The 16,034-nt window shown below is 39.1% G+C and overlaps 1 protein-coding gene across 6 annotated transcripts in view; it reads right to left on the bottom strand.

Annotated features, from left to right (window-relative positions):
- The window catches only part of DOCK4 (dedicator of cytokinesis 4), a 417,063-nt gene that overhangs the window by 168,215 nt on the left and 232,814 nt on the right, over positions 1-16,034 (bottom strand). For 3 of the 6 annotated variants that reach the window (XM_081800230.1, XM_081800232.1, XM_081800233.1), the window contains exons 12-13: positions 14,507-14,595; positions 6,373-6,447 (exon numbers count right to left, since the gene is read on the bottom strand). In XM_081800230.1, coding sequence (XP_081656356.1) covers positions 6,373-6,447; positions 14,507-14,595 — 164 coding nt within the window. The remainder of the gene's footprint in view (positions 1-6,372; positions 6,448-14,506; positions 14,596-16,034) is intronic. The other 3 variants (XM_081800234.1, XM_081800235.1, XM_081800236.1) reach the window with 1 other exon arrangement.

Raw genomic sequence — 16,034 nt, 5'->3', positions numbered from 1 at the left:
ATTTCATTCTCTTTGATGGCTGAGGAATATTCATTGTGTATCAATATACAACATCTTCTTTACCCATTTATCAGTCAATGGACATTTGGGGTCTTTCCATAGTTTGGGTATTATTGATAATGCTGCTATAAACATCAGGTGCATGCATTCCTTTGAATCTGTATTTCTGTACCCTTTGAGTAAATACCTAGTATGAACTCAATTTTAAAATGTATTTGGATGGTGGACTCAAGAGGATGATAAATCTTTGCTCCAAAGATTCTCAATCTATATCATTACTTACCATATGCAAGTTATCATTTCCCATTCATAATTTATTGTACTACAATGCTATCTCAAACATGCACCATAAGAATGACAACAATCATGCTTGAATAAAAAAGAAATGCAAAGATTATTTAGCACACATCTACATAAGGATCTTCCTTTCGTTCTCCCTCAACAGTATGAACAAACAACAACAAAAACAGTGTCTTGTTAGTTTGTTTGCTTGGTTTTCAATGAAGTGGTTAAAACATCAGGAAAATTTGTTTGGGAAAAAAAAAAAAGCAATAGGCTCAGAGAGAAGGTGGAGCCTTTCCTGGGGCTCAAATCTGACCTAGATGGGGCATACCCAAAGGTCAAAGACTAAAGAAGTGAAGGACAGGACAGGACTGCATCATTATGTCCTCACACTTTTTGGTGTGTGGGTCCAAGAGAATTTAGGTTAGGTTAAATCTGGCAAGTACTCAGGAACTTTAATTAAATGTTCATTCCATTTTTACCTACCTATCCTTCATCCCCCTCCCTGCCGCCACTCCATTTGAGTTGGGTGACTGAAGGCAACAGAATGGAGGTGCATGTGTCCCCCGATACCCACAAGGAATGACAGAGGGGAGTATGGGTGGTCTGGATGGTTTGACGGTGAAATAGTCAATGCAGCTTTGGGATACTTTTATGCGGTGCTATTGGTTCCTTTTAAAACCCAGAAGCAGGAGGATGAAGACAAACTAACATGTGTTATAATCCATCTGTCCCAGCAGCTATTTCTTCCTGACTCACGCTCTCCCACTACCCCCACCTCATTACTGGTGTTTCTGTTCTCTTCCCACTTCTGTCCTTTTGCCTTCAAAATACTCACCCACACCATCACCATCACCATTAACATCATCAGGAGCTGATATTTGTAGAATAGCTTCGTGTGCCAGACACGCTACATAAGAACAGTCCCTCCTGCTGGGAAGAACACTGTTCAAATCTGGGGTACCAGAAACAATGCTTTCAAATAGAGAATCAGATGGATTTAACAAAATTCATGAGGTCCTGTAAAATCTTTTGCAAGTGAAGATCAATTTACTAGGACTTCTCGTCAAAGGATCTGATCAGAGACACTGGCAACATTATGTAGCATGTGTAAAGGAAGAAAAGAACTGAAAAGTAAATGAAAAGCAAAGACATCATGCTATTAGGGGTAGGAGCTGGAAGAAGGCAAAGTGACTAGTATTCTGGTTTTGCCCTATCGGAGCCAGAATTCATTTACCCATTAGTGATTTTTTTTTTTTTTTAAACGTAAGCTGAATACCTAACGAAGGATAAGATAATGAAAAAAGAAAAGCATTCAGTCAGAGACAGTGCTTAAGAAAATCCAAGATAGAAAAATAATATGTTAGGGAAGGATATATGTAAACACGAAAAGAGAAATACATCAATGTACTCTAAACAGTAAGTGCCATAGAGATTAGAGAATGCAAAAGGATAGAGAGGACCCAATTAGGGGAAAACAGGGAGGAGCCAGCTAGTAGATAAGTGAAGGAAATGAGGAAATGACAGGGGGATATCAGACAACATACTATTGAGGGGGGGAACATTGCATTTAAGAGTTGAATGTATCCTAAAATTTGGTTAGAAGGTTCGGCAGTTTTCATTCTGGAGGTTTCGAAGATATAGATTAAAGCCCTAGGTGTAATGATTTCATTTGTCTTGCTGAGTGATACCAATTTGGAGGAGAGGAAAAGCTACTGCCATTTTGAGGTGACTCAATTTCTTCAAACTAAAGAGCTCACAGATAGTCAAGAATTGGAAAGGCCAACTGAACTGAGGGCTTCACCACAATTTACTTGGCTCTTCCTAAATTATCAACTCAGTTTCCATTTTAAAAAAAAAAGAAAAAGAAAGAAAGAAAGAAAAAGAAAAACCTCCCACAACACTCAACATGCAACATTCAAGAGTGGTGTACTTTTTCTTTTCTTTTCTTTTCTTTTTTTTTGAAGATTTTATTTATTTATTTGACAGAGAGAGACAAAGCGAGAGAGGGAACACAAGCAGGGTAGTGGGAGAGGGAGAAGCAGGCTTCCCGCAGAGCAGGGAGCCCGATGCGGGACTCGATCCCGGGACCCTGGGATCATGACCTGAGCCGAAGGCAGATGCTTAAAGACTGAGCCACCCAGGCGCCCCAGGAGTGGTGTACTTTCAAATAAAACAAAGAAAAAACATGATATAGTGTGAGTCCACAGGCACTAACCCACAAAGAGCCATTGTAATACTACTTATTTTTCAATCAAGGAAACTCCTGATCCTATTTTTATTGTGGCCCTTAATTACCATGACAAAAACCAACACGTTGGGTAAAACAGTCACCAGAACAACAAGAAATAATGCATTAAGATGGGGAAACTACTCATCACTACAAAGGAGAGACTCATCAAACACTTACCCATTCCAATTAACTGAGGATTAGCCCTATCCTTTCAGGAATGGTCATTTATGACACAGGGTATGTTCACAGAGCAGTATTTTTGTTTCTATTCCTTTCCTTGTCAGCCGACTTCTCTGTCCTCACCTTACCTGCTATCTCTAGGGCTGGGACTTCTAACTAAAATTTTATGTGTTGTACACCTGAAACTAATATAATGTGGGATATCAACTATACTCAAAAAGTGTTTAATTTAAAAAAATAAAATTTTATTTTTACACTGAGGGAATTTGAAAGTTCAGGGAAGATTTTTTTTGGAAAAAAACAGGAATTTATGACAACCAATAAGCTGAAGAATTAGGTTAGATTTTTAATTTCACAAAATATATCAATCATGTTTTAGAATCACTTTTTCTCAGTCCTTAATCTAAGGACCAAAAATGAAACTGCTAAGGGAGAACTGTTCCTCTTTTTAAAAGAAGCAATCATTAAACTGAACATTTTTATCTGCCTAGATGTTTAAGAGCCAATTACAATGATTTGATATCTAGTTTTAAACAAAGCATAGACATTAATTAATCTAGAGACTGTCACAAAGTAATGTATTTTTCACGATGAAGCTCCGCCTACAGAGCAGTAGTACAGGAAAGAAAGGCTTCATATCTGTTAAATCAAATATGGTTGATTATTTGGTAGCTTCAATTTCACAGGAATTGAAGTTAACTCACTCCATAAGATGGCTCCTCTTAAATTCATGAAATTCTGCACTTTTATATAAAAAATGCCAAGCACAGCATGATTTATAAGTAGCAGGAAAAATTAATTTTAGACTAGATCAGCCATTTTGCCACCAATGAACCAAATAAGATGTAGCTGTGAATGTACAGCAATGCAGAAATAAAAAATAACAAAAATATTTGATAAATACATGTTGTGATTAAGTGTGCACGTTAAGTGCACGTTAAGAAGTATAACATACAGCTTCATGACCCTATCAAATGTTAACTTCTCTGTGTGCTCTGGTTTCCACATCTGTAAAATCAAGATAATAATGATACCAACTCCATAAAACACTTTGGGTGGGTGACATCTAGCACAAAGGAAGGGTTCAACGGTGTTGACTGCTATTACTACACCTACCACTGCCCCTACTATTATTATATAATTTCATTGTTCCTGTTCTTATTCCTCCCTACCATGAATATCAACAAATTACCTTCCATCAAAAAAATGTTCAACAATATTCCTTTCAATAGGCATGCCCACTTACCACCAGATTAAGCCAAGTATTGCAAATCTCCTGGATATTTGAACCATAAAGTTCTAGGAGGCTGTGGAGGCAAATCTGTCTATCATGAGCAATACTCAATTACTGGAGATTTGACAAAGATATAAGTGATAAATATAAGTAGGCAATGTGCACAAACAGACATATGTGAAGATGGGAAAATTCCTAACTGCACAGGGCAAGCCAGAAAAATAAACAGGACTCATGGAGGCCATAATTAATTACTCTTATTCTAAACACAACAATAAGTCACTGGAGAATTTTAAATAAAGGAAACACAATCCAATTTGTGTTTTATGAAAGTTTTCTTAGTGTTATCTGGCAAATGGGACTGGCTAGATAAAGAGTGGAACTGATGAGCACAATTAAAGGATATGAGAGATATGAAGGCAGGAAATAATGGAGGCCATGTTGATATGGTTACAACAGAGATGGGAAAAAGTGGTAAAAAAGCTACATACAGGCATACAAGAAGTCATGTCTTTACGGAATATTAGATGTGGGGGAATGAAGGAAAACAAGGAATCATGGAAGTCTCGTGAGTGTCTGACCTGAGAAACTGCAGAAAATGTGGCTGTGTACTGAGTTTAGTTAAGAAAACAAAGAAGAAACAGCCATCTATACTGCCTTTTATAGATGCATAATTGACCTTTAGTGGTGTTATTTTAATTTTTTGTAAGATTTTATTTATTCATCAGAGGGGGGGAGATAGAGAGCATAAGAAGGGGGAGTGACAGGCAGAGGGAGAAGCAGGCTCCCTGCTGAGCAGACAGCCCGATGCGGGACTCGATCCCAGGACCCTGGGATCATGACCTGAACCGAAGGCAGACGCTTAACCGACTGAGCCACCCAGGCGTCCCTAGTTGTGTTATTTTTCATGAGGATTTAAATTATGGTCTGGGTCACCTGCTTTCAGCCTAAAGAACTTTAGTACTTCTTGCAAAGCAGATTTGTTAGCAAAAAATTCTTTGTTTTTTGCTTGTCTTTATTTTGCCTAGAATTTTGAAAGATAGTTTGTTTTTTTTTTTGCTGGATAGAAGATTCTTGATTGACACTTTGGTGGGTTTTTTTTTGTTTGTTTTTTGTTTTTTAAAACGTTCAGCACCTTGATTATGTCATCACAGCCTTCTGACCTCCACTCTATTTTATGAGAAGTCAGGTAGTTATTTCCTGGGGGTTCCCCTGTGTATGATGAGTAATTTTTCTCTTGCTGCTTTAAAAATTCTTTGTCTTTCAGCATTTTTACTATGATGTGTTTGGGTGTGGATCTCTTCCTGCTTACCATACTTGAAGTCACTGGGCTCCTTGGATGTACAGATTAATGTTTTCCATCAAATTTGGGAAGTTTTCTGCCAGTATGTCTCCAAATATTTTTCCTACTCTTTTCTTTCTCTCCTCTCCTTCTGGTACTCCCGTTTTGTATATGTTGGTTCACTTGATGGTACATTTTTCTGAGGTTCTGTTCATTTTTCCTCATTCTTTCAAAAAAAAAAACAAAACAGGGGCGCCTGGGTGGCGCAGTCGTTAAGCGTCTGCCTTTGGCTCAGGTCATGATCCCAGGGTCCTGGGATCGAGCCCCGCATCGGGCTCCCTGCTCCGCGGGAAGCCTGCTTCTCCCTCTCCCACTCCCCCTGCTTGTGTTCTCTCTCTCGCTATGTCTCTCTCTGTCAAATAAATAAATAAAATCTTTAAAAAACAAAACAAAACAAACAAACAAAACCACTTTTCCAAAGTCTCCACTTTCAACAATTCCCACAGCCTTAAATTTCCCCATACTCTGTTTTGAATAAAGTCATTTCCTTTCAGGACAGCTTTTGAATTTTCTCTCCTTATGAACTGCCTCTCCCCTGCCCTGGGACATATCTTTGATCCACTGCTCCAGAGCTGGAGGTGGGTACAGTGGTCCATTCTTTAGAGTGACACATCTGCCTCATGGGCAAGGTACTAGGCTGGGGCAGTAATCTCTGGTTTTTTCAATTGCCTCTCTTTGTGTGGCACCTCCATCCAGTGAGCAAGCTGGGGCAAGGGCAATCGATGCTCCAATATTCTTGGCCTGCTGCATCTCAGGGAGAGCCACTGTCCTATGAGTGTGGGTAGGGTAGAAGAAGGGAGACCCCCTACCTCTCAGCCACTATTGCCAGAAATGTAGCCTCTGGGGCGCCTGGGTGGCTCAGTTGGTTGGGCGACTGCCTTCGGCTCGGGTCATGATCCTGGAGTCCCGGGATCGAGTCCCATATCGGGCTCCTTGCTCGGCGGGGGGTCTGCTTCTCCCTCTGACCCTCCCCCCTCTCATGTGCTCTCTCTCTCTCTCATTCTCTCTCAAATAAATAAATAAAATCTTTAAAAAAAAAAAAAGAAATGTAGCCTCTGCAACTCAGAGCTAAGGGAGATGAAAAATGCTGGGAGTCTTTACCTCTTAAATCAGACATGGTATCCCATGACTGAGAGCTCAGGGAAGAAGGAGTCCCACCTTCTTGGTCACATGTGCCTGCAATAGAATATCCATCATACGGAGCAGGGGCAGGTGGGAAGGAGCAAGTGGGTTGCAGCACAGGAGTCACCAGCTCTCTCTACTCTTATCAAGATTTAGTCCGACTCTTGAGTAAGTATCTCTTTATATGCTGTATGCTCTTAGAAAAATGTTCAGATCTTATTTAAGTATACGATCTTTACCAGTTATAGCTCTTTCAGTTTGGAGTGTATCTATGCAGCTTCTCAGGCTGCTCTTCTGCAGTAAAACTCTAAAAACACTATTTCCTTCTCTTTTTTTAAAAGATTTATTTATTTTAGAGAGAGAAAGAGAGAGAGCAGGTGGGGGAAGGGCAGAGGGACAGAATCTTCAAGCAGAACCCCTGCTGAGTACGGAGACTGACGTGGGGCTCAATCTCATGAGCCATGAGATCATGACCTGAGCCAAAACCAAGAGTTGGACACTTAACTGACCGAGCCACCCCTAAAAACACTATTTCTTGATAGTATTTGCATACTTTGTGTTTGGGAGGTAGGGGCTAAGCGTAAAACATAATTGCTAGGACTTCTAAACTTGAAGTACAAAATCACTAACATCATGAGGTAGCAGCAAAACTTGCAAAAGATGGTATTATTAGATTCTTTCATAAAATCATCTTCAGTAAAATGTGCTTTTAAAATAAATACACTAGAAGCATTTATCTAATATGGGTCCAACTCAAAGCCAGAGAGAACTTTCAGGAGTAGATCCTGGCTGCATCAAGTAGTAAAACCCTGGTAGGATTAAGGGAGGTATATATGAAGAGATGTCAGAGACAGGATCTCATAGAGGAGGAAAGAAAGGAAGCCAAATGTCTAGCAGGAGCACTGTCAAGTGAGATAGCACTGTTGGAAAATGAGTCAATGAAGCAAAAGTCAGAAGTACTAGGAAGACACTAGAGCGTCAAAATGAGCCAGATTAGATAAAGAACTAAAATGGAAGCTATGACAGCACTAGAAACCTACTGAATGGTTAATTACATGATGGAGGGGCCTAGTTGCTTAAATCCTCTGTCCAACAGGACCAGATTACCCAAACGACAACTGTCCTTTAACACTGTCTCCATCTTGAAAATCTAGACACTATATTATTAATGTTGCCAATGCTCAAATTTGGGGATGTATCTCTTCTTTCAGATGTACTTTCAAAGCCAACTTATAGAAAGAAAAAAAGAAAAGAAAAAGAAAAAAGATAAAGTAAAAGAAAGTCACTCTCCTTTCTTAATAGTCACACCTCTATTTCTGACTTTCAAACAGTATTATTCACTTTGTGAGTGTGCCTATTGCTGACTGTTTCTTTAAATCACCTTAACTAGTAGGGGAAATGTGATTTTGACACCACTGAGGATAATCAAAGGGTCTGACTCTAGGCTCACCTTCTGAAGATCATTTTCCTGAGATTTCTGAATAGGTAACCCTATCGACTGGGATGCCTATGGCCTATCATGTAAAAGGTATGATAAGTATGTGCAAATACTCTTGTAATTATAACTTCTAGTCCACAGATCTGCTATTTCAAAGTTCTGGGAAGACTTTAATGCTTTCTTTAAAGAAGTGGTTAGCCGATGGCTAAGAGTTACAGCAAAAATAAGATTGAAGGAATACATAAGTTATGGAACATCAAGCTAAAAGAAGAGACATCTGAAACTGTTTACTTTCAGTGAGTCGTAACCAGAAAAGAAATTTACTGACCAGAAATGAGGGATGGAGTGGGGCCCACTGGCATTTAGCGGAAGCTGTAATTGTAGGAGTAGATGAGACCATTCAGAGGAAATTCACATTTCCTCCTTAACAGAGGAGAATTTTCACCTTAAAATGTCCCTATTATGATTTTGGATATCAGCATTCCAATGGTTTACATAAGGATTCTGTCAAGGTTAGAAAGGTGTTTGTTTTTTACTGGTATATAATAATAGTCATTATTATTGATTTGTAATTTTTTCAAAACACAAAGCACATAGTAAGCCACTGGCTGAAAACTATTTTTTAAAAATGTACAGAGAACATACCGTATGTAAGTATAACTTAACATCTAATTATTTTAATTAATTCAAATACTTGCTTTTATAACCTGCAAATTTTTTCTATATGCCAAATCTTCCAAATAGTATTGCTAATGATTACGCTAAATTAGCAAAATATAAGTAATTTGGAGGAAAAAATCAAGCTCTAATCACTACTTCCATTAGTTTATAATTTTTTTTTTAATACTGCATGAAGCTTTAAAAATACCTTAAAGCATAGTTTAATACTATATTTGAAACTCTTTTTTCCTCACTGTCATTAAAAGAGAATGGTTTAGATTAAAGGAAAATTAAAAGATATTACAACTGCATGTGATAGAGCCTGGGTTTCTTTTGTTATAAAGCACATTGAGAAACCTGTCGAAATATGAGTAAGATCTATAGATATGAGCATTTCATCAATGTTAATGTCCTGATTTTGATCATTGTACTTTGGTTATGTTGCCATGTTCTGAAATAAGCAGAGGTAGAGAGGAATCATGCCTGCAATTTGTTCTCAAACAGTTCAGGGGGAAAAATGTATGTGCTGCGTGTGTGATATATGTATATATATTTGTGTGTGTATGTGTATTGTATGTATACTGTATATATATACATACACATATATATAAACATTAGAAGCACTGAAGCAACCTTAAGAATTACACCAATTCAGTAATGCTATAAATGATTATAGAGAGAGAAAGAGCACAAGTGAGTATGGAGAGAAGGATAAAGCAAATGTAGTAAAATGTTAACCTTTGAGAAATTAGGAATTCTGTGTACTACCCATGCAACTGTTCTGGACGTAAATTTAGTTGAAAACAAAAAGCTTTAAAAGAATAAAAAAGATAGCATGGTTTAATAGTTAGGGAATTTCAAAAGTAAGCAAAAAGGTCACATCCCACCTTTCTAGCCAAGAGATGGTGCCAATAAGTACCAGCTTCTTTTAACAATATTAGAAAGCAAAGTTTCTAAATGCAATGTTTAAAAATCAGGAGCATTGATACAATCCTCAAGAATTCTAGCAGTCCAATAGTACTGAATTAAATGACCGCACTGCACTGTAAGGGTAGGATGTTCAACCCCAAAATGCAATCTAACCATCAAAAGCCTCCTTTCACCTCAGCCAAAGAAAGAACACTGTTCACTTCCTGTATGGAGTTAAACTGTTCTCCCTGCATCCACGGGCTCCTCATCTAGGTAATTCCTTTGAATTTTCTGCGGGGGTTAAAACGTACGGTTGGTAGGAATGCAACCGTGTACGCTCATCTTGCGAAGGCAAGAAAAGACTGCAGAAATTGACCTGATTAGTCAATATGATTTCTTCTAGCTGTAAACTACATGTGCAAACTGCAAGAAATAGGATTTCATAAATACACAGATAATATGAAAAGATTTTGAAGCTTCTCTCAGGGCATACTGAACCAGAGCCAATGATTTTTACACAATTTACTTTAAGTCATAGAAGTGAATTTGCTTCAGTAAATCACACTGGCTCAGTCTTAGTTCACATTCCTAGCATTCAACTGTTAATGTCTATTGGAGGTGACGTTTATAATAACCATTTGCTCAACAAACCTAAGCCAGGCTCATGTCATGAATATTTTTAGAATTTCAAATTCTTACAATATTACTTTTAGATTTTAAAATTCCCACAGAGCACAACTGTGGAAATTTTGAATTACTCAACCTAGCTAAATCTAACCGGATGTGTTAATTCAATTATTATTTTTTTAATCTTTAAAAGTTAAATGGATCACTTGCAATTTTCTCCCAGTTTCTAAACTCAAAGGTAGTGGTTAATGTACCTTTGCAACATAAGTTTTAGGTTAGAGGTGGGAAAAAATCCAGTTAACTAGACAAATCCCTTATCTATTAAACAGACAAAATTACAACTCCAAGAGATAGGAAGACATCAATGAAGCATAAAGGACCTGGAAATTAGCTGGTAGAATTTGTTCCCAAAACTAATTCAAACTTATTCTTTTTTTTTCTTTTTTTAGTATCAGTGACCAAGGAATAGTGGGAGGAAAGCAGGAAAAAACAGTACTTTGTTGAATGAACTCAATTCTCTTGAAAACATCCAACTGCACTGCTTCCATTTAATCAACAATCCCATGGTTCAAGGAGAAAACAATGGAAGTCAACAGATCTAACTACTGTGATAGTTTGAACATTAGGCACCCCAATTTCCAACTTCCATTTTGTGTACCCTTGCTTTCCCCACTGTTTTAAGGATTTTAAGTAACCTCTATACCCAAAGTGGAGCTCCAACTCATGAGCCCGAGATCAAGAGTTGCACGCTCTTCTAAGCCAGCTAGGCACCCCACTTCCCCCACTATTTTTAAGTAAGGTATTAGAGGGCCTCCCTCCCAATAATAAAGCCAAATAGCTCCTGACTATCTCTCTTCTGTTCTTACAAGTGCCTTTCTACAAGAAGGAGAATAGATCAAGGTGACATAGAACAATGATCCACCAAGACTGACGGGTAGAAACTTCAGTGGAAAAACCAGAATGGAAAGCAGACAGATGCTGGCAGCGGGCAGCTGGCTGTGGCTCAGGCTGAAACAGAGAAGTATGGATAGGGGTGGTCATAAGAACAGGAAAACAGACAGGGCTCTGCAGCAGAAGCCAAATATAAAGAACATATAAGCTGGCTGCCTAGGAATCAAAGTATCGCAGTAGGCAGCAAAATGGAGGATGGATTCTGCCAAAAGTGAAATCTTTCATGCAGGGCTCTACAGTACAATGGCTCCTTTCACTCTTTCCAAAGATGCAGCAAGTAGTTTTTCATTTCAGTATGATGGCTGTAAACAGACCAGGGAGCACTCAGGGAATAAGGTGGTTTAGATGTCACTTACTGGTAGTCTCACTCAGAGTTCTAGCAAGGATAAGCAGTCCATAGGTCAATAAAACTGACAAAGCACATGGAATATGGGGAGCATGTCTATAAGCACCGAGAACTTCCTAAGGAAATAGAATGTGCTGCCCTTCCTTCCTGGAGTTAATCTATGTAATCACAAGGACAACAATTAAATTGAAAAGATCTAGGAAGGGATATTAGCAATCAAATCAGGAAAGACAAGATGGAAGACACGAAGTAGGAAGGCCCGGTTCAATGATCTAACCTATCAATAATCCAACTGTGTCATTCTCAAAGTCTTCATTAAGGATGTCAAATCAGGATCCACTATCAGAAAATGAAACTGACTTAAGAAAGGGGTAGAATATTCTAGATGATGGCTCCAAAGAGAGTAAACAATAATAGCTAACAGTGAACAGATACTTATATGTATCAAGTGCTGTACTACACACTTTGCATATGCTCCACTCCCCCCGCCCCGATAACACTTAGAAGATTGTATTACTATTATCCCAGTAAAACTGATTCAAACCTAGGACATCCTATTTCCACAGGCAAAGCTCTTAGAGGCTATAATCTCTATAAGATGACTCTCATCTATAAGCAGAAAGAAATGTGTACTTTGGCTTTACTGGAACCTTGACCTCATAGGATATAGAATCCGTTATGTTAGGAATCTGTCTGGAGGTATACTTCACAGCCTATCACTGAGACCTTCACTGTGATTCAAGAGGCAACTGGGAATCACATCAGAGTCTGGACAATGATACATTCAAACAATCCAAGAACAGAGGAATTTTGTTCTGCAAGAGGAATAATGGAAAGAGGACTTCGGAGGCAATAAGGAGTTGGGGAAAAAAATTGATTGGAGCAGGCAAACACATGCTGCTTAGTCAAGACTGCATCTGTGATGATAAGGAGAGAAGGCAATGCATGAGAAAAATCACAAGGTCAGGGTTAGTTTTACATTTGTTTATTCACATAGGAGCCAAATTAGGAGTAGTGGGACTCCTGGGGAGAGGCATGAAAAAAAACTTTTTTTTTTTTCTTAAAGATTATTTATTAGAGAGAGAGAGCACTCGTGCATGAGTGAGCACGTGAGGGGGGGAGGTGCAGGGGGAGAGAGAATCTCAAGCAGACTCTCCGCACTGAGCAAGGAGCCCAATGTGCGGTTTGATCTCATGATCCTACGATCATGACCTAAGATGAAATCAAGAGTTGGATGCTTAACTGACTGAGCCACCTAGGCGCCCTTGAAAAAAACCTTTAAATCAAGTCCAGGGCAGCACTATCTAATAGAAATACAATTGGAGCTACCAAGGAAATTAAAAATTTTCTAGTAGCCATGCTAAAAAAGTAAAAAGAAACAAAATTAATTTTAGTAACACATTTTATTTGACCCATTATCTCCACAGTGTTGTCTTTCAACATGTAATCAATACAAAATTAATGGGTTATTTTACATTTTCTTTAAAGTACCAAGTTTTTGAAATCCAGTATACATTTTATAATTATAGCACACCTCGATTCCAGTGCTGTAAGCCTCCTAGCTGGTGCTCAAGTGGCTAGTGCCCGACGAACTGGACAGCAAGAGTTAGAGGGTAATTAATGATAAAAAATAGTCCATGGTATCATGAATTCCTGAAAGGTTTTGAACAAAACTAACCAGGATTTAGCTAGAAGTCTACCAACGAATATGGCAAGATTAGTGTTAAAAAAGTGGTATCTCTGCCATCTTACCGAGGGCACATTTAAATTAAATCCTTTGGTCCATACACTAGTGCTATTTTCATTCTTCCACAGAAAAAGTGAAGACAAGTCTACATCCCAGTTTCTAAAGTATCTTATCACTTCTGGGATGCCTGGGTGGCTCAGCGGGGAGTCTGCTTCTCTCTCTGCCTCTGCCTGATGCTCCCCCTGCTTGCGCTCTCTCTCTCTCAAATAAATAAAATCTTTTTAAGAAAATAAAGTATTTTATCCCTTCACGTTGTATTCTACTACTACCATCTCTTCCCGATGCTTTAGGGATTCTGCCCTCAACTGCTCCAAGTCTCTTGTTTATTTAGTGGCAGCTGGAGGACTTTGTGTGGATTATTTAAAACCCAAGTTCCCTCCCCAATTCTTGGGAAAGGGAGGAGAAACTGACCTCACCACTCATTACAACCTGAATGCTGCCACATGTGTGACTTGTGGATGCTTAGGGCTCTCAGTGAACCACAAAAGTTTCTGTCTGCAGTTACTTTTTCTTTGTGGGTCAGTTTGGCCTAGTAAGATGGGCACAGGTCTGAAAAGAAGGTGGTTTGAGTTTACACTCTTGTTCTGCTGGATTACCAGGCAGGTTGGACTAGAACATAAATATCTACACTCAAGTTACTTTAAAAATTACTCTTAAAAAACAACGCATTCAGTTCAAATAGATTAAAATTTGAAGTTTTTTTTGTGTGTGTGTGTCAATGAAACCACACAGCTACATAGTTTATTTTGCTTCAATATGGGTTTGGAGGGGGGACGGGGAGCAAAGAATAGTCACCCAGTTTCGTCCGCTGATCAAACTCAAAGATGTCACTATACATGCTATATAATGCAATATCTATGAAGTTACCAGGTTAAGAATATGTACCACATATCATATGATGCTATATATTTCAGTTCCCTTAACAAGTGTGCCTACATTTTTCTGTATGCAACTCTGCAGTCAACATCATTCATCTTCCTAGTCAGTTTCAACACATGAACCTGTATGTATGTTCCCAGTATATAGCACTGCTCCCAGCTACAGGCAGTGAAGCATGTTTTTCTTGGACCTCACTGATGGATTTCTGTCCATCAAACCTACTCCACACAACAGTCAGGAACCCAAACATATTTGTCATTTGGGTTTTAGTTAACTGGAAACAATTTAGAGGCCTCATGACTTGGTATTATTGAACAAATTCAGATACTCTGCCTTGTTTCAAACTGGAACAGAAGACATTTTTTAAAGAGAGTTATAGCTACAAGCCTGTCGTAACACAGGGAGACGTACCAGATTGTTCGCTGCACATACTTAAAGTTACGAAGCAAATGCAGAGAAAAACAAAGGGCAGTTCATCTCCTTCTTACACAGATATGTAAAATAAAAGGACTGAAATGAAAAGTAGAGGGAGACTCAGCCAGCCCCACACACTCACCTGCGTTGGAGCCCGTCAAATTGTAACGTGCATTCAGTTTCTTGATGATGTTCTCATGGATTTGGTACCACTCACTCTCTGTGTTACACCTATGAAAACATCAACACTCTGTTAAGCTTTGATAATGGATGAGATCAAACAATGACCTTAATAGCACACCTGCCCTTTCTGGAATAACCACCATACTGTACTTCCTTAAATCTCCTTGGGAACTCCCCCAAACTGGTCAGTTTGGGCATAACTGCCCCCATGATGAGCAGGATGCCCATATCTCGTAAATGCATGACCACCTACGTCATGCCAGAAGTGGCTATGATGAACCCACAATTTCTGAGAGTTCCCCTCACCTCCAAATCTCAGAGAACAATGCACACAGCAGAAGGCAGTGTAGACGAAAACCCTATTAACTGAGTTACGTTCTTTGGGCAAGTTATTCACGCTCCCTGTGCCTTGATTTATTCATCTGTGAAAAGGGGAGTAATATACTACAATTAAATAATAAGCTTGGGCCTAGGATAATGCCTGGCATATACTCAATGCTCCGTGAATTTAGTTCTCATCCATGGGTCTCTACCTACTATAACATGACCGAGTTTGGTTACCATCAAAATGCAGCAAAACAAGCAAAATGTAACTGAGGTTAACACAACTTGCAAGGGGGGTCATTAAAAATTACCCTTGCACTGAAGGGTAATCGAAGTTCCCCAGCTTTTCCTCTTCTGGTCTAAGAGGTATCTTTCCATTTTCTTACTCTCATAGCCATCTGTACCTTGCTTCTTTAGCTCTTGTCACTTGCTAGCTCATGTCATCTTTGTTCACATGCTGTAGTTCACTTAGGAAACTTTTAAGGTTCTTGAGGAATGGATCTAGGACCTAGTGATATGTGTCCCCCTTGGGATTTTGAACACTGTGGGTGCTTAAAAGCATGCAATGCATAATGAATGGATGGATGTCTCTTTGTCTGGCAACTCCTGATGGCTCCTAAATACTGAGGTTGGTCATCCTTCCTTACTGCCGTGACTGCCCTGGTTAGGCGGGGGGGGGGAGGAGGGGAGGGTGGAGGGGGCTGCCTCCCTCATCTGAGTATGTTTGTAAATTACTACTAATTTTTATTAGCCCCAAATGCTCCCTCCCAAGGATCCTGAATATCAAGATTCTATACACTATCAATCAAAATGTTCCACAGTAGATTCCTTTTCCTTGTGATCTCGTCTGTAGCTGATGGTTCACAATTTGATTACATGCTTATTTCATCACCATATGCTTTTCCAGGATGAACATGGTGGAGGACATTTTCGAGCCACTTAACAGTAGGGTACCAGACAGAGCACTGAATCTTAGAAGGCGGGGAAATTAAGATGAAATGAAACCATCCCACCTGTCCACCTGCAGGACATTAAATTGCAATTTAGTATATTCTGCCTCTAGTTTTCTTATTTCAGCTCAGTGGGGAAGGAAGAGAGATGGCTTGCTTCCTATTAGTGAAGTGACTCCAGAATTCATGCTTTTAACCTACAAAACTCCACGT

This window comes from Leptonychotes weddellii, chromosome 12 (assembly GCF_054177405.1).
Source record: "Leptonychotes weddellii isolate Sample4059 chromosome 12, ASM5417740v2, whole genome shotgun sequence".
NCBI lineage: Eukaryota > Metazoa > Chordata > Mammalia > Carnivora > Phocidae > Leptonychotes > Leptonychotes weddellii.
The sequence above is the reverse complement of the archived record's forward strand: the minus strand, read 5'-3'. Positions and strand labels throughout refer to the sequence as shown.